Source organism: Carettochelys insculpta, chromosome 10 (assembly GCF_033958435.1).
Source record: "Carettochelys insculpta isolate YL-2023 chromosome 10, ASM3395843v1, whole genome shotgun sequence".
Lineage (NCBI taxonomy): Eukaryota > Metazoa > Chordata > Testudines > Carettochelyidae > Carettochelys > Carettochelys insculpta.
The window spans coordinates 17,521,448-17,544,310 of NC_134146.1; the positions used below are offsets into that span (position 1 = coordinate 17,521,448).

The 22,863-nt window shown below is 42.5% G+C and overlaps 1 protein-coding gene and 1 long non-coding RNA gene across 2 annotated transcripts in view; both read right to left on the reverse strand.

Annotated features, from left to right (window-relative positions):
* Window positions 1–2,298: 2,298 nt before the first annotated feature.
* On the reverse strand, window positions 2,299–5,710 carry LOC142018674 (uncharacterized). The gene is made up of 3 exons (XR_012646876.1): window positions 5,252–5,710; window positions 4,011–4,137; window positions 2,299–2,468 (listed from the first exon to the last, which is right to left on the reverse strand). It is a non-coding gene; the product is annotated as an uncharacterized LOC142018674 (long non-coding RNA).
* Window positions 5,711–11,570: 5,860 nt separating this feature from the next.
* The window catches only part of WDFY1 (WD repeat and FYVE domain containing 1), a 42,945-nt gene continuing 31,652 nt past the window's right edge, over window positions 11,571–22,863 (reverse strand). The window contains exons 9-12 of the mRNA XM_075003907.1: window positions 20,871–20,972; window positions 20,238–20,368; window positions 19,380–19,488; window positions 11,571–17,581 (exon numbers count right to left, since the gene is read on the reverse strand). Of these exons, the coding sequence (XP_074860008.1) occupies window positions 17,525–17,581; window positions 19,380–19,488; window positions 20,238–20,368; window positions 20,871–20,972 (399 nt within the window). The 3' untranslated portion in view covers window positions 11,571–17,524. The remainder of the gene's footprint in view (window positions 17,582–19,379; window positions 19,489–20,237; window positions 20,369–20,870; window positions 20,973–22,863) is intronic.

The window sequence follows — 22,863 nt, forward strand, 5'->3', positions numbered from 1 at the left end:
CGGGAGAGGCTGACTCGGCCCCGCCCGGCGCAGGTGAAGGTGGGGCGGGGCCGGCACCTGGCTCCGGGCCCACCCCCCGGCCGCCTCCCTGTGGCTGGGCGCTGCCGGGCCAGGGCTGGGGCCGGGGGGGACTCCTGCCGGGGCCCTTTGCGGCTGGCCCGGGGGACCGCCGCCTGCAGCCTCGGGCGATGTCACGGCGAACCCGAGCCCCAGACTGTGCTGGTTCAACCTACCAGCAGATCTAACACGCCTGGGTTTCCCGCGGCTCGGCTCGGCTCGGCTCGGCTCCCAGCCATGGCTACTCAACAAGACAGATCAATGAGGACAGGGCCCCAAGGAAGGTTATTGGAGCAAGGGCCGGGGAGGCAAGAGTCCATTCTCCCAGTCCCATCGCTAAGTCACCCAGGGCAAAGCCGCAGGAGCAGCGGTGGGTTTGCAGTCGGACTATTCATTCTTAAAACTTAAGTCCGTGGTCCAAGACATGCCTGAAGCTGGTCCTAGAACCTGGCAGAGTGAAGGTGGGAAAAGCTACTACTATTCACACCCGTCCTCATTTTGGTTTGGATCTTTCATTTCTCGTTCAGTAGTTGTCAGACATAGACACGGTCCTAATTTACTGCATGTCTGCACTAGAAGAACAGATTAAATTTGATCATCTAGTGCCCAAAATTACAATAGCAAATATGTGTGTCCTTAGCGGAGACAGACATGAGGTCAAAGAGAGCAACCCCCAGAGCATTATGCACTCAGTGCCTCATAGGACTACAACATTAGAAGGAGTTGTTCTGGGTATATGGCCTTAGCCTCCCATCATGCATTCATTACATTCCTCACCTACCTGGAAAAACAAAACAAAACAAAACATTTTTGGTGCCCTTTTTCCCCTGCTTAGCCAAGCAGACACCAGAACGTGGTAAGCATCGACCTTGCTCAGCTGCAAATTGCTATGGCACGCACTGTGAATAGCTGACACGTTATGCTGTGGTGTCTAAAAAACATAGCCCAGAGCCACCAGACTGAGGAAGAGCGGGAGGAGGTCATGAGCACAGTCATGCAGGAGCTCAAGGAGTGGGGCAGTTGGTATATGGCAGTCGTGGCTCCTGTGCATGTAGTGGAATGCCAATTCTGTTCCCTTGCGCCAAGCACAGAGTGGTGGGACCACATAGTTCTGGGGGTCTGGGACGATGACAAGTGAGTACAAAACTTTGGCATGCAACACTTTCATAGAACCTTTTGAATTACTTCACCCTGCCACTCTGCCATGCAGCAACAATAGAACGAGACCCACTCTGACAGTTGAGTAGCAAGTGGCCCTAGCTCTGTCGAAACTTGTAACCCCAGACTGCAACTGTTCAATCAGGGGTCAGATTGGAGTGGGTAAGTCTGCCCTGGTTACTTGAATCACAATGGCCCACACTGTACTGAGCATCCTTCTGCTAGGAAGAACAGTGACTCTGGAAAAACTTTAAGGAGATAGGGAACCTCATCACAGCAAAGCCATCCACTAATGGTGGCAAGGCAATAGCTGGAATGCTTATCCCTGTCTTGGTACCAGACCACCTTACCAAAGAGTACATACATCACAAAGGTTGCTTCTCCATGTTGCTACAGGCACCGCTGGATCACAAGGGCCCTTTCACCAACATCAATGTGGAATGGTTGGAAAAGGTGGATGCCTCTTTAGGAACTCTGGTCTCATCAGAAAGCTGCAAGATGGAACCCTCTTACGAGACCATAAAATCACCCTGGTGACAGTGAAATGCTAATAGTTATCCTTGGAAACCCTGCTTATCTTTTGATTCTGTGGCTCATGAAGCCATACATAGGCAGCCCTGGACAGAAGTAAGGAACAGTTCAACTACAGGCTGAGCAAGTGCAGAATGGTGGTAGAATGAATGCTTCTGGAGGCTGTTGACTAAGTTAAACCTCAGCAAAAACAATATTCCCAGTGAGGTAGCTGCTTGCTGTGTTCACTATAATATTTGTAAAAGTAAGGGAGAAAGGTTTCCACAGGGTGGGAGAGTTGAGGCAGATTACCTACCTGCTAATTATGAGCAGATAGACAACCATGCAGTCAGGAGAATGTATTGAGGGGCACTAGGAATCAAAGAGGCTTTGCAAACCAGTTTCATGAACAAACAAAAATGACAGGTATGATGCTTTTAACACAATCCCCCCCCCCCCCCCCGCAGTACGTGTACTGGCCTGTATTTTGTCCCACTCCTGCACAAATAATAACTATCCCTTTGTTCTAATATCATGCATTTTATTTAGGAAATTGAGGTAACAAAGGAAAGAAGTTCACAGTGTGAGCTATGATCCCATGCAGCAACTCACAGAAGCAGCACATTTGAGGCTGTGACCCAGAGTGGCCAGTTGCTTCCTTTGTCTTCTGGTAGGCTTACCTCAGTTCATGTATTTTCATGCAGCAGTGCTGGGTCTCCCTGCTGTAACCTTTTCCCCATGCCCTGTGGGATTTTGGCATACATATCAGCATTTTTGCAGCTGTTTCTGAGTTCTGCCTGAACTGATTCCTCTCCCCATCCTGGGATCAGATCCAGGATATCTCATGGATACTCCATGCTGGAGCTCATTTGTGACCCTGGACATCTACGGGCCCGTGAGCTGCTCAGATGTGCTACCTGCTCAGCTTACCACACTGTCCAAACAGGAAGTAAAATTTAAACTTCCCTGGGGCGTTTCCTGCGTATCTGGAAAAGTAGCAAAGTTGAAAGTGCTAACCAAAGTGGTCACATCAGGGCACTGTGGGTGTCCTCCTGGAGTTCAAGGACAATGACCTTAACAGAACTGCATCTGCATTGTTTTAAAACTGACTATATAAGGTCCAATTTAGTGCTACTTCTCAAGCAGTACAGAAAGCAACTTTAAAAGCCCTTAATGTCAATAGAAGAGGCTTGGTGAGGTGAACTTGTCATAAATTTGATCTAACTTTGGCCCTAACGTAGCATAGGTAAGGCTTAGTGAATTTCCAGTATATTGGGTAACCTCAGGCAGTATCTCCTATCGTTCCACTAAGAAATAACCACTCAAATGGAGCCTTTCCACTGAGACAGTGAAGCTCATAGTGCCCAACTGAAATTATACCAAGTTCAAAAGACTTGATTAAAATGCAGAGACAACACATCTTGCATTGTCTGAGAAAGAAATTTTTAAAAGAAAAATTGGCCTTAAAGTGGTAACTCCAAGTTAAAAATACGAACAAAAGGTTCTTTATATATCCACTCAGAGCAGGTTAATCATTAGACAATTTTCAAATCCAATTTACCTTTTGCTTGCTTGCTCTTGGAACTCTGTAGTAGCTACTTTTCGTTCCTGGTTCTCAGGCATTTGCACAAAAAGTGTAATGTTTGGGAAATATATAAATCCAAACAAAATTCCAGATGTGGATTTTTTTTTCTACAGAGATATACAAATACTGTCAAACCTTTTTCAGTAAGTCTTCATGCTCTTTCAATACACAAGCAACTTAAATCTGAGGCCTGCACACTGGCTCTTTAAAATTAATAATGGTTTAATCAAGCCCCCAAAATGTAGGCTTAAGGCTTCTGACTAAATTGCCATGAGAGATCTTATGCTGAAATACCAAATCTCAGGATTTTGGAGGAGATTTAGGGTAGCTCCAAAACGTCTGTCATTTTTCGATGTGTCATCACAGACATGGGCCCCATCCATAGGACTTTGGGGGGGGGCACTCTCCAGCAGATGCTTCAACAGTCCTATAGATGGGGCCTGTCAACCAGCACTTTAATAGAGTGGGCCAGTCTGTTACTGACCTGAAAGTCTGCATTTTACTGAAGAGGCATTTTCACAACAGTTTGGAAAGAGAGGCTGCTGAACTCCCTTTTATATTCAAATTCGACACATTAACACATGGTTTGAACTGGGATGGGAGTTTTCTAGCTCATTATAGGGGCTCTTTTGCATACTTGGCTTTATCTAATTCTTGATCCCCCACCCCCTTCTGCCCCTCTACTCTCTGATTTGCTCACCTTGATAATATTTTTCTGATTTGTCAATGTTGATTACTATTTCTGGTTCTCTGTGCCTTCAATATTGAGCCTGTTCTGGTATGGCTGTGGTCTGAAGAAGTGGGTCTGTCCCATGAAAGCTCATCACCTAATAAATTATTTTGTTAGTCTTTAAAGTGCAACATGACTGCTTTTTTGTTTTGAAAGATGGAGCTGGGGGACCCAAGCAGCCTAAGAGATTATCTGGAGGGCATTGATTGAGGACATCAGTAGGGTGGGGCCCCTCTTCACTTACTGCAGCAAAAGGGAGGGTGCAGCAGCTTGCTCTGCCCCCCCCCCACCAATCACCCAGTCCACTGCTGCTTCACCAACTACATATCACTTTTGTTGCTCACTCATTAGCCCTTTACATGCTTCTGTCACACTGTCCTATGCCTGCTGTGCCTGTTCATCCCTACTCCCAGTCCTCCTCCATATTTCCCCTGGTGGGCTGCATCCTGTTTCTAGTGCTCTGTGGAGAACCAGCCCTGATTGGATCATTCAGCTCACCAACAATCTGGCTGGTAGGATCCTGCCCCCTGCCACTGGCAGAGCTGGCACCCAAAGCCCTATGGCCCAAGGCACTGGCCGGGAGAAGCCAAGCCCTGCATGTGCCAAACTGTTCCCTATAAGCATTTCCATCCATGGGTGGAAAAGACTGTCATTTGTACCAAAGGATGTCCAGATGGGCATCATCAATAGAAATACACACTACCCACTATGGGTGGCTGTAGCTGCTCTGCTAATCAGCTGGGCAGCACTTGAGTCTCTCCTGGGTGGCTGCCCAATGGCTCAGCTTACAGGGAACACTGGTGCCTAACCCCCATACAGCGCTGGCCTAGAAAAGCTTCCCTGCCCTTGAGCTATGCTCTGCCATGGCAGGAGGAAGCTACTGCCAGTGGTGAAGCAGAGTGCAGCAGGCCGGGAGAGAGTGGTAGGGCAGAGCAAAGCAAGCTCCCGTTGCTATAGTGAGCGTTGATGTGTGTCGGAGGGTGGGGGGTAACTATGGCAATCCTTCAGCATGCATCACTCAGGGGAGGGGGCTTTGAGCAAAGAGGCAGAGCAAGGGCACAGGTGCAGTGGGGTGCTGCCACAGGAGAGGGTTGCCCATTGCCCTTGGGGGGCAGGCTGCACCTAGCCTCACCACCCCCACCAGAAAAAGCCCTGCTGTGGTGTGAACCCTGATAGAAAACCTGGGGAGAGAGAGAGACCTGTGACCCTACCTGCCTCCCACCTTGCCTCCAGATGCGGTTTCAGGTACCAAAAGAGGTGGGTCCATCCTTGGGGCCCAGTGTGGCATGGAGAATGGAGAGCACACGACAGAGGGTTGCGTCAGTGAAGTCATTCAGTCCCATCCCTAGCTGAGAGATGTATGGGAGTGCATGGGTACACCACCTGTCCTCGTGCAAACCTGAAAGATAAGAAGGTAAATAAAGGCTCCAGCTATGTGGTAATTCTTTTTAACAGAGGTTCAGTCAACTTGACAGTAGTTGGAATGTTTGTACTACATAGTTCTGGTAGAGTTCAATGGCAATCAGATAATTTTCTTTTACCAGGGGTCCTGTATTCAGCATTGGGAAATATATGGTCACCCTACCCCCACTGACCCACTGATTCACATAGCTTGGGGAAGGGCCCCGCCCCAGGGCCCCTAGAAAAGGGCCCCAGCCTCCTCCCACACACTACAGCACTCCCATATTCAGTGGCTGGCTTAGGCTCATTATGCAGAGAGGTTTAAAGGCCAGAGTGTCCAAATCCCCTGTCTTGTTCAGACTCCAGCCTTCTAATTGCATGTAAGTTATAATTGAGAATAATAGATTAATATAGAGCAGTGTAGAAAGTGACCTACTGATGTTATATCAGTCACACTCCACACTTAATAAATTCCCTTCTTCAGTCTTTGAAAAGACAAAGACATTTAATTATGCTTAGCAATGGGCAAGTTCTCTCCAATGAAAGCATGGAACTCCCACGCTACCCAGTGGGCAGTTGCACAGATATAGCTGAGGAGACTGTTTGTCCCAGGGTAGGTGGAGTCTTCCTTTGATATCCAGTTGTAGCTAAAGTCCATCTTTACAAAGAGCTGATCAAAAAAAAAAACTTACAAAATGTTTTAGGAATTTTTTCTCCCACTTCTTAATTTGATGTTTTCCATCCACTTAAAATTGTTAAAAACTGTTTGAAAAATCTCCTTTTTGAAAATTACAATAATTAAATTTGCTTGCAGGGAATAACTAGCTATGCCATTGGTCAAACAGGAAAATTCCTCTCACCTGTAAGAGAAGACTTTGAAAATTTTGACATTAAAAATTCAGAAATGATCATGCCCGCACTTGTTTATTGTAATATAGGTTTGAATCAAAGGAAACTACAGATAAAGAACACTTAAGCTCTCTAACAAAGGCAAATCTAAGTGCAGTAAACTCTTTCATATCCAGCATTCTATCCTCCAAAACTCTCAAATAACCAGCATTTTAACCATAAGTTAATTTTAGTTACATTTTCCACACGTGCAGTATAGCAAAGGTAAATTCAAAGAAATAGAGTAAATACAGTATAAGTTTGCAGTATATAATACTACTGTTCACAAATAAGTTACTTTGCATATATTTGTTTCTTAATATCTAATCTTGTTTTTCTTTAGTGTTATGCATTGCTAGGTATACCTCTCTATTATCCAGAATATTTGACTATTTGGCAACCTCCTGGTCCCAGGGCTGCCCGATATGAAAGTTTACTGTACTGGTTTCTTTAAAGGATTAGATATTAAACATTGAACATTCTAAGTTGTAGTCAAAAAGACTTTTATGCATTCACACCCAATTTACCTTAAGATTTTCTTACGGTGACGGAAGCAATATATCTATTCTTGTGTGACATGTATCAATAATTTTATTTTCAAAAACAAAGATCTACATTAGCTTAGGCATAGGAGCTCAGGTGCAGCAATTCAATTTATGCAATTCAATTTATGTGTAAGAAAGAACAGAGAGAAAAGCAAACATAACAGGTACTTATCACATGTGCAGTGCCTGGTACCAGCTTTACTAATTATTTATACTTGAGCTAACCTAGCACATTTATGGAGCTGCTAATTTGGCAATAGAAGTTTAGAGGTAGTTGGAGATACAGTAACCATGACAAATGTGTATCTACTTAAGTCAATCAAATAAGTTAACCTCTAACTGGAGACTGGATAGAAGTAGAGGTTTATTTGAGGGTATATATAATCTTGCAATAAATCATCATTTAGCTGAGTGTCATCAACAGACTTCCTACACAAAATACTGATGGTTATCAGCATTACAGAAAATCCCCTGCCCTCACACGTTCACATTTGCATTCACAATGGCAGACATGGTCTTGCTTGGTGCTGTAACAATTTCAGTTGGACTTGTGCATGCACAACAAGTGGTATAAAAGGGCCTCTGGTGTCCAGGGCTGGGACTTTAATGAGTTTGATAAACCATACAGTCTTGGCAGCATTATTACTAACCACCTATGTGCAGTCATAAGGCACTGATTTAGTCACGGTGGAGGTTCAGAAGTCCTGGACACATGGTGCCCTATTCCTTAAAACAAGCTTCATACAGGAACCTGTTCACTTCAGTGGGTTTCACATGGATTCAGAGTTCCAGTTGAGCTCATGACATAATGAGGGCCATTGTAAGCAAAGATGTACATATTTGATAGTTAGCTGGGAAACAATATTCTTGTATGTTTTAACAAAATGGATGAATCCAAGCCAGGTCACAGCTGAAGGGAAATGAAGAGCAGCTGTTATATGTAAAGATAGCAGGAAACAAGCAAACAAAATGTTACATTATTTTCTTTTCAGAAGCAACAATCCCTGTTGAGCAAAGACCCTGGGTAAATCTACTTCTACCGCAACAAATGCAGCAGAACATTCAACTGTTCATTAAGTCTAGCCAATGTTAGTAATAGGGTGACTTCTATGTCAAGATTCTCTCAAGTGTGTACTGATAAATAGCTCATACCAAAGACTTCAGGCAGATGAATCACACCTCACATGCTTTTGAAGGCCTGTACTGTTTTTTTTTTTATTGTGGGCAGAGGGGTATGTTATACTAAACCCCATTTAAAAAAAATCTAAATTAAACAGAAAACGTCTCACCAACTCTATTTTGCTCCTATATTGATCACTTTTCCTCTTGGGCTACATCTACACTAGAGCGACCTGTCAACAAAAGTTACTGTTGGAAGTTATCTTCTAACAAAACTTCCGTCAACAGATTGTGGCCAAATTGCTAAGAGGACTGCAAGAGCAATCTGCTTTGTCAACAGTGCGTGGCTGGACTGCCCAGCCGATCTCTTGCCAGAACATCCAACTGGTAGCCAGCAGACAGGGCTGCTCGGTGTCCCGGAAGCCCCATCTGGTGACAGAGGGCCCCCCAGAACATCCAGACTGGCTTTCAGTCAGCAGTCTGTCAGAGGCGTTCTGCCTCATGGAGGAACAGCAGAACAGTGTTGACAAAACTGCTGTGTTCTGTTGGTTTGATGTCAACAGAACACCTTGGGACTCTGGATACTCTGTAGGTTTTGTCAACAAAACTCTCAGGTGTAGACATAGCCTTGGTTACAAGGGTAATGAGATGTCCAAATTTTTATGACAGTCACAATATTTGGACTTTTGTCTTTTGTAGGCACCTATTTGCTCCCCCATCCTCTGTCCTGTTTTTTTCATGTTTGCTATTAGGTCACCTGTTTAAAAGGCAGGTATCTATTTCTGCAGACCAATTTCTCCTTTTGTTTTGCTTTCTCCCTTTCACATCATTTGCAGGCAAAATTTCATTTCATCACAGGTCAGAGCTAGACCATATTTTGTGTATCTATAAATCACATACATCACTATGGTCAGTGTATGATGTAAGTTTTGGTACTAGTACTGGCACCAATGTGATGCTCATAAAGTATCTTAACATCAGAGAAAATGTCATCGGATTTGCAGTAATTATACTGCTCATCATTTTGGTCCAACAGCTCTCTACAGCTAGAGACTGGAATAAAAGGCAAAGAGCAGAAGAGACGGCTGACAGGATAGCCAGAAAAAAGTTTCAGACTGAGGCCAGTTTTCCTCAGTCAAACTGTGTTATTGGAGCCCCCTTGTGTTCACTTTGACAAATTAGAACACCATTGCCTTCCCCCTTCAAAAGCTAGAGCAATCTTAGCCCCAGTTGGGCATGCTTTTTGTTTGCTTAGGGTGAGCACTTGCTCTCTGCTCTGCAGTTCTTTTCCCTTGCTGTAGTCTCTACCTCCCCTTCATACACTTCTCCTCACTGATCCCCTTCACTCCTTTGCTGTGCTCCTGTTCACTGCCATTAATTACATTCTTTGCAATCCATAAAGGATTCTGCACACATAAGTAGAACCAGTTGTGGTTGTTTATGGAGATTACAGATAAGACTTTGCTTACACTAATTTGCAGTCTGAGTAGACATATCCTCACTAGCTTTAGCCTATCTAACATGGCAACTAAAATGGTGTGGAGGTCAGCGTAGGCTAGTGTAACCAAGAGGCAGGCTCAGACCTGGGACCTCTGGAGCTTAGTGCAGGAGCCACAAAAGTTTGCACTAAAAGCTAGCTGGTGCTCAGCGAAGGATATAGAGCAGACTCTCTGGCTGCAGCCACACTTGGCCAAAACTTTGAAATGGCTATGCTAATGGCTGAATTGGAGGATACTAATGAGGCACTGAAATGAATATTCAGCACCTCATAAGCATGCTGCTAGTCAGGGCACTTCAGAAGTGCTGCTTTCCATTATGCGTAGCTGAGGTACATGGGTCAGCTGACAGGAATAAGGGGATTTCAAAACATGCAGGGTCCTTTCAAACAGCACCCCTGCCTAGCTGAGCTGCGCACACTCAAAAGTGGCACTTTTGAAGTGCCACATCCAGCAGCATGCTAATAAAGCACTGAATATTAATTTCAGTGCCTGATTAGTGTCCTTTGAATTGGCCATTACCATGGCCATTTCAAAGTTTTGGCCAAGTGTGGCCACAGCCTCTGTGTAAATGGCCTAGGTGTGTAACATGACTATTACACAAAGGACACAGGAAAACTTGTACAGGTTATGCCGCCACCTTTTCATGGTCAATTTTGCAGCTAGATTGTAGCTAACATGGGTGCGTCTGTCCCAAGCTGCCCTTAAACTGCACTCTCAGATGTAAGCACACAGACATCTTTACCCTCCAGTCCCCTTCACAGCATATATTTGGAGTGAATGTGCTAGCACCACCTTGTCTCACTTTAGTAGATCAGGTCTGGAACACCACATTTTAACTGTATTTAGTTTTCCCTAAACAAATTGACCCTTAAGAGCACCAGCAGGGAAATTAAACAGCTAAGTTTTCAAAACCATTAATACATGGGCAGGGGGCAGTTTAAGACCAGTAATGGTGATTACCCAGTCTCTGCCTTAAATGCCACACATAAAGAGAGACACATGCACCTTCACAGAAGAGTCATTTCAGTGGTGAGAGGGCTGAGGCTTCCTTCCCAGTTGGGTTGGCAATACAGCGGCCACTGATCTTCCATGCAAATACCAGGCAGTGAGACTGCAAAAACTGGAGGGCAAAGCCCAACTGAGTAAAGGTGTAAGGTCAGTGAAGTTATGGACAATACTTTCACTGTATTGTTTTCCATCACAGAAGGAAGCTGCACCTGCTCTTGCTGACAGAATAAGGACTTCTTGAAAGGCAAATACCTTCCATCTCCAACCACTGTTGGTCCAGCCAGCCATAAAAAGAGCTCCAAGAGCTTTGCTGCCCTGTAACAGGGTTTAAGAAAGTTAGATAAATTCATGGTTGTTAGCCAGGATGGGTAAGGAATGGTGCCCCTAGCCTCTATCAGAAGCTGGAGGTGAATGGCAGGAAAGATTGCTTGATCTATACCTGTTCAGTCCACTCCCTCTAGGGCACCTGGTATTGTCCAGTTAGCAGACAGAATACTGGGCTGGATGGACTTTTGGTCTGACCCAGTATGGACATTCTTATGTCCTGGGACAGCAGCTTAAACTGCAGGAGCTTGTGCTCAGAGTCACAGCAGATACCCCACAAAACTATGGCATCACAGGCACTAAAAGCTAGCCCAGAAAGAGGTAGGGCACCCTTGTTTTACACCCCACTCCCAGCAAGTGTTCTTTAATACGGCACACAGCTGGTACTGGCAATAGCACATTTTAATCTTAAAGCCTGATTTTCCTAGAATTTATGAAGTTACATTACAGTCCTCTTCTACAGCAAGGGCCATGCTGCTGTTAGTGCTATGTATTCTTATTAAGGTAGGTGCCATGGGAGCTTCTGCATGTCAGTGAAAATGCATGCTGCCGTAGAGTAGTAATGCTGGCGGGGGGGGCGGGGGAAAATGCATTTTATCAATTTCCATGTCCTTTCCCTGATTTTGAGAGCAGACACCCCCAGCTTAAACTGTCTTCAAAGCGTCTAAGGCTAGAAAAATTTATTCAAGAGCTTATTATAAGGCATTTCAGAGGATGAATGTAATGTATGTAAGAGACTAAGGACATTTTGCAATCAATCTGATTTTTATTTTTTGCATGGGATACATAAGATGCAGTGGAACTGCTCTTTCCAAGAAAGCATGTTTGACAATCCTTGAGTACTGGCTGATTAGAAACAAAAAATCGACAATGTAAGAAACTGTTAACAGCTAGTTACTGTGAATATGCTATCAGTTCAGTGATTTGTTTAATGGATTAAACTACATTTACAAATGAAACAATCCCATGGAAAAATCAACACAATCAGTAAAATCATACAGTCTAACTTTGCTTCTGTGTGAATTCAGATGTGATAAAGACAGTTTTCAAAAAATTGCAGGGTGAAGAAATAGAAAGTTCACGCTGACATATATGACAGATTTAAGGGATTTCAGATGGCAAGTGCACCTCCTCTTCGTATTGTGCCTTTTAGAGAGAGAAGGCAGTTTGTGAGAGGCACTCAGGGCATGTATGCCCTGTAATAAAACATTTGCCATAAAACTAACTGGGATTTGGGCTGCAGGGCTAAAAACGGCATTGTATATGTTGGAGCTTGGGTAGGAGACCGAGCTCTGAGACTTGGGACTTCTAGCCCTGCAAGCCTTAGGCGTTCTATAGATACAGAAACATATCCTAAAGGACCTAATCTAAGCAGCTGTGATGCAGAGAATAGGGCCAGGGATTTAAGAGATCTAGATTCCATTTCTGGGATTTGTCCTTAAACATAAAGGTTCCACACACAGCATCACAGAAAGGGCAAAAGGGTTAAGAATTTTTTTTTAAACGGTCTAGAACCCCTTTCCCCCAAAGTGGAGGGGCTTGTCTGGTCTCTCAGCTGCTACAAACTAGGATCCTGATCTAGTTGTGCACTAGAAGCACAGAACAAATGGAAAATACTCAAAACAAGAACACTGAGGATACTATAGGGTGCTTCCTTCGAGTGTCACCTTATTGTTCTATGATCTCCGTAAATAAACACAAAAAGATTTAAGAACAGTTTGTCAGAGGGATTCAACTCCACTTCTTTCTCTGGGATTTGTGCAGATAATGTGTGCACATAGGTTAAGAACATATTTACAGATTAACTTTAATGAAGACAGGAAAGTGCATACAGGTCCTGGTAGTGTGGGCTTCCCCCCTGCCAATCAACTGAATTCCTAGTATACGTGCAGTTATAAAGCTACCTTTGGTACAGGTCCTAGGAAAGACTCACTGATTTATTGTTACAACTGATATTCCCCCAACACACAGGAGAAAGCCTCACAGGACAAACCATGAAAAAAGGCATTATTTCATCACGGTTTTCATAGCAGCACTACTATAGTCATTAGAGTAAGTTGGCAAGGATTTCCTCTTTTCTGGAGAGTTCAGATACATGAAAATTGCCTGTCATGAATAATTAAGCCAGTCCAAATCTAACATATTTTTAGACTTGGGTTTAAAAATAAAATTTGAAAAAAAAAAAAAAACACACCAAACTTTCCTTAGGCTGGTTGGCAGTGGCTATGACAGACCATAACCCATTTAGCACACAAGGGGAAAATTGTAATTTAGAATCCTGTCTGAGGTGAGCTTTGGTATTTTAAGTATGTAGATTTATTCTAAAAGCTAGGCCTGTCGGGCTACTTCACACACCGAAGCACTAGACACGTTCTGCAGCAATATACAGTGAGGGGTGGGGGAGGGACCTGAAATCCTCACACTGAAATGCAAGATCAAGGCACTATAACAAAGTCACAAACTTACTTTATGACATGCAGATCTCGTTATATAAAGATCATATTAGCTTAAGCCTAATTTACATGAAAGCTGAAGTGAGAGCTGACTGATCAGGCTGTCTTCCCCCACTGAACTGAAAAAGAGCAATGACATTTTTGCCTACAGCTCACAACTGTTGCAGTAGCTATCAATATTGTTCTCCGAGGTGAGGAAGGGACCGTAGTAGAAGTCACAAACTAAGCTATCATTTAATAGTCTAGTTAACAAGACATTAGAAGTACTGTACTATATTGCATGGTTAACAGGACTTCAGAGCCACAAGAAAGAGCCATACAGTATAAAATAAATGTAGAGGCCTCAGGCTGAGTGCAGCTAATGAACTGAATACCAATGGAGTACAGAACTCAGTTGTACTTCACATAGGAAAGCCCTCCAGATGTTAACACTACCCATAGATTCACTACACAAAACTGTTAGGAGAGAATTCTCAACCTGGGAGTCATGAAGGAGTGTCAGGATTATGGCTCACAATCCTCTAAAAGGAAGGGAATCTTGTTGTGGAAGATTCTGTTCTATGCATTTCAAATCAAGCGAATTTAAAGTTCTGACACCATTTACAAATAGATTTCCAATTATTTGACAGGATAAACAGAAATCCAGTACATCCTTTGAACCCTCCCCATAACCTATCCATTTACTTTGGAAAGGCTCTCCCCCTTCCCCCCCTCCCCCAAAGCAGCTTATCGATAGGCAAGGTCACCTGACATGACAAGATGGGGCAAAAAGGTACTTTCTTCAAGCGGAACCGGACAACAGACATGAGCAGCTGTGGAGGCAGAAGTCTGCATTCTCCTCAAAACACTCCACTGCTGCCCAGCAAGAGTAAAGCTATTCAGCAGCCACTCAAATGGTGCTGGAGGCTCTAGCCTGCTATAAGTGCACTAGTCTCTGGTTCTGAGGCTCCCTTGCAAATTGTCCAACTCTAATTGTGGGAATATGGAACATTGTCCAGCCAGAAGCCTGAATCCTGCTTTTATCCAACCCTGTTCATAAACATGGTGTGTAGTTTATCAATTATTTCCTACAAAGACCAATTGAAGATGGGTCATCAGAATAAACTAGGGTGATTAATCAATAAGTTTTATTGTACATCTATTCAAACAGTCTCAGAAGAGGGAACAAGATTTTTCTAGAATCTCTAGACTATGAGGTACATTATTTTGCAGAAACAGCTAGTAGACTAAATACATTAAAAGGTACCCTTTGCTCCTCCACAATGAAAGAAGGCCATACAAAAGAAATTGTTAATACTTGTGTCCTAAAGATTTTCAAACTCACTGGGTTAGTGATTGTATTTTAAATTGCACACAATAGCATGTTTCTTCAAAATATGTTTAAGCAAGTGTGTCCTTCTAACCTTCAGTATATTACTGATTTGGTAAGCCTTAAGGCTTAATTTGTGACCAAAAGGTGTTTTGCTAGCCATCATCCTGTTATAGCTAGATAATACTACAAATGTTAATACGTAATTAGAGAAATATATTTGTTAACTTTAAAAGCTATGTAGCAGATTGTCTGTGGTAAAAGTTGGTGTTTGCCAAAAATGAGGGAATTATTCACAGGAAAGGAAAGTTAAATGGCAAACAGAGGTGCTAGATGTAAAAAACAGGCAATTTGTTTTGCAAAAAGAACATCCAAATAAGGTGACAACAGTGAGTGCAAGCACTCTATGATGGAAAGAGATTATCCCACTAATATTGACTGACATAGGGGGCAGAAGCAAACCAACTATTATTCCCCAACACACCTAATGAGAGCAACCTCAACTAGCATTTAATTGTAAAATTCATCAAACCTACATAGTTTTAATCTCCCAAGGCAGGTGCACAGCCCATGTTAAGGAGAGGTGTGCCTACCTCCGCTGCTCAAAAATGCTTGCAGACACATTGTAAGTTATGTACCTCAAAACTTCAAGATTTGCTTCTGCTGCAATATAATCTTTGTAAGGTATTGATTAAAAGGATTGTAAATACAAAGCTAATCTTTGGGTTCCTTGGGGATAGAGAACACCATGGAGAAGAATGTTCAAGTTTCTTGTTTATTTTTACTATTAAAACAGGTGTTGAAACAAAAGTTGGATCCAATGGGGGACAAAAAAATTATTTTCCAGCATTATCATTACCAGTCTCCTAAATGTCAATTTCCTTGCAGATTTATATCATCAGCTCATGACAGCTTCCTGGCAGATGATACTTCACTTGTTAGTGTGAATACCAAAGTATTCCCAAAAACTAATCAATGTAACTCTTCAACATGGACATACTCTTTCTAATATAGTTTCAGATAATTCGAATCAGGCCTCACATGTATTTCTTTTTCCATACTTGCCAAAAAGTTCTGAATTAGCATTTACTCATTCAGATATTAAATGTGAGAGGATAATACATAGCCTGATGGCAGTATGTGGGAAGCATTAGGGCATATGAACTTTAAAAATATCCTTTAGTAAAATATTTCTAGAGAGGGCCCATGAAGTGGTTAGTCAGAGCCAGTTCCACAATGTGACTCAAGAATATACCAGAGATGGCATAGCATCTACCATCTTATTGTTTTTGATATACAAAGAAAATTGTGACTCCTTACTATCCCATGCCATTAGCATACACTAGCCATAGCAGGCTATACGGTTTTAGTATCAAAATAACAGGTTTTCATTTTGCAGTGACAACAGCACCACTTGGCTGTTGCTGCAAGGCTAAAGGTACAGTTCTTTCTAGCACCTTTTCTATTTCTGCAAGAAAAATCAGGTCACGCCCCCAGGTGTCCTGCACGTACTTCTTCCATCATAACACCATTTATGAAAATACAATGAATTCTCATCTCCTTTGCAACTCCACAGTACATGAGGTTAAAGTTGAGTGAATTTCATTTTCAAAATTGTTTAATATGCTCTTGTAAGACAGCCTTATTGTATTACACATATCCAAATATTTAATGGGATGTAGAGATTCATGCCCTTGACAGACCAATGTACATGGCAAATGTCCCCAGCTGGAATCCAACCATTCACATTGTTATGACACCTCGCTCAGTTTATTAAAAAAGGACCACCCCTGCACATACTAAGATTAAACAGTCTTCATCTGCACTCATGCCAACCTGCGCCCCCCGCCCAAGAGACACGCCACCATTGTAGTTATTGCTTCAGAACATAGATGTTTAACATTACCACCTTTGTTTTTATTTTGGAAAAAAAATAATGCTATTAATATATATAGTTTCTTCATGGTAAATAGGGAACTAAGCTTTTCCACATAAAAATTTAGGTCATTAAATCTATGTAAGAGGGCTTTTTATTTTAGCAAACAGGTTTGCATCTCCCCATTTTAACACTGTAAACATTACTGTATGAACATGTGTTATCTGCGACATGTTGTGGGCTGCCTTTACTATTGAAAATGTGCAGTTTATGTACTAAATAAGAGCTACAAAATTTACTAGTAGTTTGCCAAGAAGAGGGAATAAATATAGCTTCAGCACATATAACCACCTGGGATTATTTACAGACATTTGTAAGATACACCAATAGAATAGAGTTTCTCTTTTTCCACCCCACCTCCCCAAAGAAGTTTTTACCAAAAACTGAACTTGCAGACAGCACTGCAAAAAAAGCCCATAGATAGGGATCTCTCATGCCAAGCATCTATTCTTACTGCCATTCCAGAGGGAATAACTTTATTCAAAACACTGCTTAAAAAAATAAGTCTTCTCTTTCAAAGTAATAACCAATACTCCATTTGGTGGCAGCCTAAACAACTGCACACCAGACAGGAGTTCCATGGGAGTGAGGGATACTTTACTGGAAGGGACAGTAAGTTATTTACTATTTGCACAAATGTGGAAAAAAAACAAAACCTCACATTTTTTTTACTCTGATAATCCAAGATACTTCAGCAGAGAAAGCACATTGTTAGCACTACATATAAACCAAGTTATGACAGATCCTTTTATCGCAGTGTCATGTTGCAGGTAAGCCATTTTACTTTATATCAATGGGCTGGGAAATTGCATTTCTGCATCAAGGTGATTCCCTTTGAACCCCAAACAAGAGCTTTACTCTACAAACTGACTATCCATCCTGCAAGAAGAGGAGAAAAAGAATCCAGGAACCAGTGCTTTTGTGACAAGAGTTCTCGTAGAGTTTTCAGTCATTTGATGAGTGTCACGGTATATAAGGTGCATGAACCTGCCAGGTCCTAGGTCAGCGCGAGAATCCAGTTGCAAGGCTGCAACCAACTACTGGTGTCATGTCCCATATCTGTAAGAAAAACAAGATGTGGGGAAGTATTCAGATCATCATATAGGATTCAAATCAAAGAGCATGAGACCTAACCATGCATCAAAAGAATATATTCAACAGCATACTGAAATGGCATTTATTTTCAGCATGGTCACCTTCTAATAATTGTATTAGCCTTGTGAACCAACATAGCCAAACTACATTTGACGAAAATGCTCTTGGTTGCATGGCACCTTGTTCCATAAACCTGTCTGTGGAAAAACAGTTTTGGCTTTGGAAACCCAGCAGCTCTGCATTTTTTTAAATTATGATATTAGGTACTGGGCCATTTCCATTACTAGTATCTGCCAGAAGTATAAGAACAGTACAACAGGTTATCAAAAGATACTAAGATTTAACTAAATTGAGTCTCACTGCAGTACAGCCAGAGATGGGATATGATGCCCAAGAGTTAGATGAGTAGTGCTCCCAACAACTGCTTGTGACACTTCACTTGCTTCACCTAAGGCATATTACAGGACTGTTCCATGCTTTGGCACATCAAGATAAACCTGCAAGTACCAGGCAAACATAAATAGTACTGCCAAGAGCCTTCCTCATCTGCCCAGCAGCCAAAGTAGAGATGAAGCAAAAGCACAGTGAGACATGGGAAGGAGGAGGAAATGAAGACAAGTATCAGACTGGGCAGTGGCAGATGGAATACTGTGCTGGCAACCCTAATCTAATGTTTGCATCATGGCAACCGTACACAAACAAACGAATTCCTTGAGATGCAGTGCAGACTCATCTGAAACACTACTTGAGAACTAGATGGTCTCCGATACTTGAGCCTGAAATAGTCACTGTTTTGCAATTAAAAACAGCATCCAGACATTTCATGTCCATTGCAGTCATTTCAATAGAGTAACAAGGGGTATATTAAGGCAAAGCATTTTAAAATTCAAATCCATGGGCACGTGCTAACAAATCCCCTTCGCTAAATATGGGTTAACAGTACACTTATAACTGAGTTTAAGTCCCTCATTTGGAACCCTAGCTAAATGGCAGATTTCTTGTTCAAATCAGACTAGTGTGCATGAGACTGAACAGTTTCACTAGAGACTGGACGCTCTCTAGTAAAAAAGAAAAATCACTGATTATGGAGAACTCTGAATAAAGTACATCCATCCCTTGAGGTCTACGAAGAGCCCAGAACCGGCAGCATTCATTAAACTTCATTGTACTAGTTTGACCACATGCAAAACAGTGAACTATCAGAGCTTCAGGAAAGGCCTTCAAACCTCAGTGACACAAATAATTCCCCATTGGGCCTCAATGAGATTACTCACATTAGGACTGTCCGGCAAGTCAAAAGACCATCTCTCTTTACTGTATGGTGCTTTATAAAGAGTGCCAGTCAAACTATACAGGCAGTCCTTTTAATTCATGGGGATTTCCTGTACATTCACCATATAGGTGGACTGACAATAGTCATGGGAATGCTTATTAGAAAGTTTTTGACCTTCACTACGACAATTAATATCAGACATAGCTGTGTTAATCTCTATCTGGAAACAAGTAGTCCTGTGGCACCTTAAAGACGAATGTTATTGGAGCATAAGCTTTCGGGGGCAAAGACCCACTTTGTCAGATGAAAGTTTTTGACTCAGGGTTAATGCTTGCAGTCTACAAAACAAAGTTGCCGCTTGATTTCAAGTGTTGGATCCCGCTAGAAGAGGGTAAAGGAGATGTTCCCCTAACCGATTGCACACACTAATATCGCAAACCTAAAGTTAAAAGAGTGTGTTATGTAACCAGTACAGAAGAGTCACCCTACCTTCACAATCCGATCACTCCCACAGGTTACCATTAGACCCCTAGAAATGTCCATAGACATGTGGGCAATGTTGTGTTTTCCTTCATGAAAGGTTGCGAGGGAAGTACGACTAGCGAAGGGAAACAAACAGTTAAAATAAAAACTTATTAGACATTAAAGCCAGACTGAAATCATTGCAGCAACACAGCATTTACAGGGACATTTCTGAGAAACTAGCAAGTTAGACCTGACCACGTTGCCTAGCTAAACAATGAAATCTATAATTAGTGTCCTCAGAGCAAAATTTATTCAAGTGACACGTACTTACCTTGCTCCCACTTGATTTGGGGAAGTTCCTCAACAAAAGACACAAAGGTAAAGAGGAATATAGTAGAGGGGAATACAAGTCTTTACTTTCCAACACGTTTAGCCTTCCACAAAGCTGTACTGGCTATTAGACTAAGACAGTACCTGCTGCCCTCTACTAACCTGCTTCAGACTGTATGCAAAGCAGCCTCCAAGGAACCAAATGTGATGGAGACAAATTAACCTGATTGTGAGACATCAAACGTTCTTATTCGCCTTATGAAAAAACAGGAGGTTAACAATTTTTTCCATGCCAGTAAAATATGTGCTTTCCTGTGAAAAGGCTGCTCATTAGAACTTGAAGGTATCTGCCATAAATAAGCAAATCTCTCGTGTTAATTATGAGCATGGTATTTAATAAAAGGCTGATTACAAATGGATGAACCCTAGCTACCAGAGTTGTAACCAAACACACAGAGAACTGAAAGCTATCAGTTCAGTTCCTTCAGAAGTTTTCGTCTTTAGTATATTGAGTCAGTAAAGGAATGGCATCAGGCCTTTAAACATACTCACTCTTCATCTTTGATTGACTCAAAGCAAGAGTCACAGACACGGACCTGGAACTCAAAGCCCATGATTGGGTAGCTGGACCGCTTAGTGCTGCACTTGCCACACACCGCTTGACCACATTTCCTGCAGTGATGCTGTAGATGACAGACATTTCAGGACACCAAATGTTATGTGAACTCCCACACCCACTTATGCAACTTCCTTTGATAGTTATCTTCCTGCACTGGTGGTAACCAAGGACCAAGAATCCATAGGCAAGATGCCAGCCCCAGGGAATCTTGTTGCTGACTGCCAATGATGCCAGGACGCTCTCTGTGTATTTTATATCCGTTTTATCCCAAATAGGGAGGGCAAGTGCCTTACATTAAATGAAAGAGGATGTTCTTTAAATGCATGCCTTCACTATCACCTGGGAAAGATGCATGTAAAGGGGTAAAGCCATTTTGCCAATATTTAAGTGAAAGTTCCTTTCCACACTTCCAAGATTCACACTCCAGCATAACTGAAGGAGCGGTTAGGTAAAGAGCTTCTCTCTTTTTTTTTTTTTTTTTTAAATTATAAAAAACCCCTCACACTGACACCAAATTCTCAAACACAACAAATAGCGCCATAGGGGATTCAGAGCCATAGCCTCACCTGTCTCAGCCCTAATGTCTTCGTGTCCCACATCTGCCTTATGTTCCAGAAGAAAGGCTGTTCACATTTCTGACAAGAATCACTTTCTAACCACTGAGGAGCCTAGTTGGTGAGGGAACAAAAATAGCCTTAGCATATATTCAAATCAAAGTTATGAACACAAAAAAATTAGAAAAAACAGTGCTGAAGATACACTGTGTACATTTAATTAAGTTCAAGGACAGCTACCTGTGTCAGCTATGGAAACAGCACACAAGAAAAACCTGAACTGCTTTGCATTCAGTGCTAGAAGTTGGCCCCACTCAAAAAGCAATTTGAGAATTCAGTGCTGAGCTACATACAGAAGAGAAGTCACAATTATAGTTCTGTTACCAAGATGTTCGTGGGCCTCCCTCACACAGTTTTTACCCCCAGAGCATTTTTTCCCTACCCTAATGAGAAACGACAGCAAGACGGATCTCAATTACTAGATTACCACAGGGAGTTGTAAACCCCTGGATCTTGCTACCAGGATGATTTAGAAAGATTTCAAAGTAATATGAGATCCAGGAAGTCTCTACAGTGACTCAATTACACCCTCAGAAGTTCTGTCCTTTTCTTGGGGCTGCAGCATTTGAAAGGTATTATGAGAACTTTTATCAGCTGTATACATTTTACCCTCACTTAAAGTAGGGAAGCAGAGGCACATACTACCTAGAAATGATGCTTGATTATACTGGAGCTCTCTGGATGTATGCCAAGTAGCACCAACATTCAGATATTAATGTGCTTTTGCAGCGTATTCAAAGCGTAACTCTGAAGTTAAAACTTGTATCTTACTACAAAGTTAATTTGCAGGATGGATAGAGTTCTAAGGCATCTTGTTATGTACGTTGAGAAAATATTCACATGCATCTGATTAGGATGGTGTACTCTGGAAGCTAGTTCAAGGTTAGTTCACCTCCCTTAATTTCACACCACTGCAGTCTTGCACTTCTGTCTCTCACTATTCTCTTGGACATGTTACTGTTGAGTCACTTCACATCACAAATTAAAGAATAACCATGATCACCTCACTGATGTATCAATCTTTGCACAGACTCTATAGTGTTCCATCTTCAAAATAAACTAAACAGTGACACACCCATTAACATTCCTTTTTCCATTACATTGGCGGACCGTCTGACAATGGATGCCTCAACAAAACAAGATTCAATGCGTATTGATCCAGTCAAAAAAGAAAGGCTGCCTCCATTTTAGTGATGTGATGTCAGCTTCAGGGGCCATTGTTTTTACCTCCCACTCATTTGGGTTCCCACTACAGGTTCAGCTGCTCGTGTTTCTCTTTTCTTAACCTCCATTTAATGGCAGAAAATAGAGAAGGCATTACTATAGTACAAATCAATGGACGATCATTAATAACTATCAAAGTTTAATCCAAACTTACACTTAAACAAAAAAACACCAACTATGACAGTGGTTGGGGGAACTCATGCTGTGGACGAGTGTCTTTAGGGCAGCAGTGTCCAGTATGCTCCCCATTCACCCCAGTGCAATGTGGCAAAGTGAGGTTCAGGAGAACTGCACACATGGGGCACAGCTCCGGCCACTCTGCACACACCCACCACCGCACGGTGGGACAAGCATGCGGCAGCATCAGAGGAGGGAGCTCCTCCGGCCCCGGCAGCCTCCAGGCATGTTCCGGAGCAGCTTCCTTGAGTGACGGGGATGGGGAGGCAGTGATCCCTTACACCCCTTTTGGGCACTGCTGCTTTAGGGGACAAAGACTGCTCAGGCTGTACTTATTTTGTTTAGCAAGTTAAAGAACATATTTCATAAAGTCATTGTCACTGGTCCAGACGAGTCTTCAGAGGCAGTTGTATCCAACCCTGAAGTGGCTAAGGCTGTGTCTATACTAGTGACCTTACAGTGGCACAGCTGTACCAATGTAGTCGCACCATTTGAGGACTGCTCACATAACTGCTGTACGTTGACAAGAGAGCTCTCCCATTGG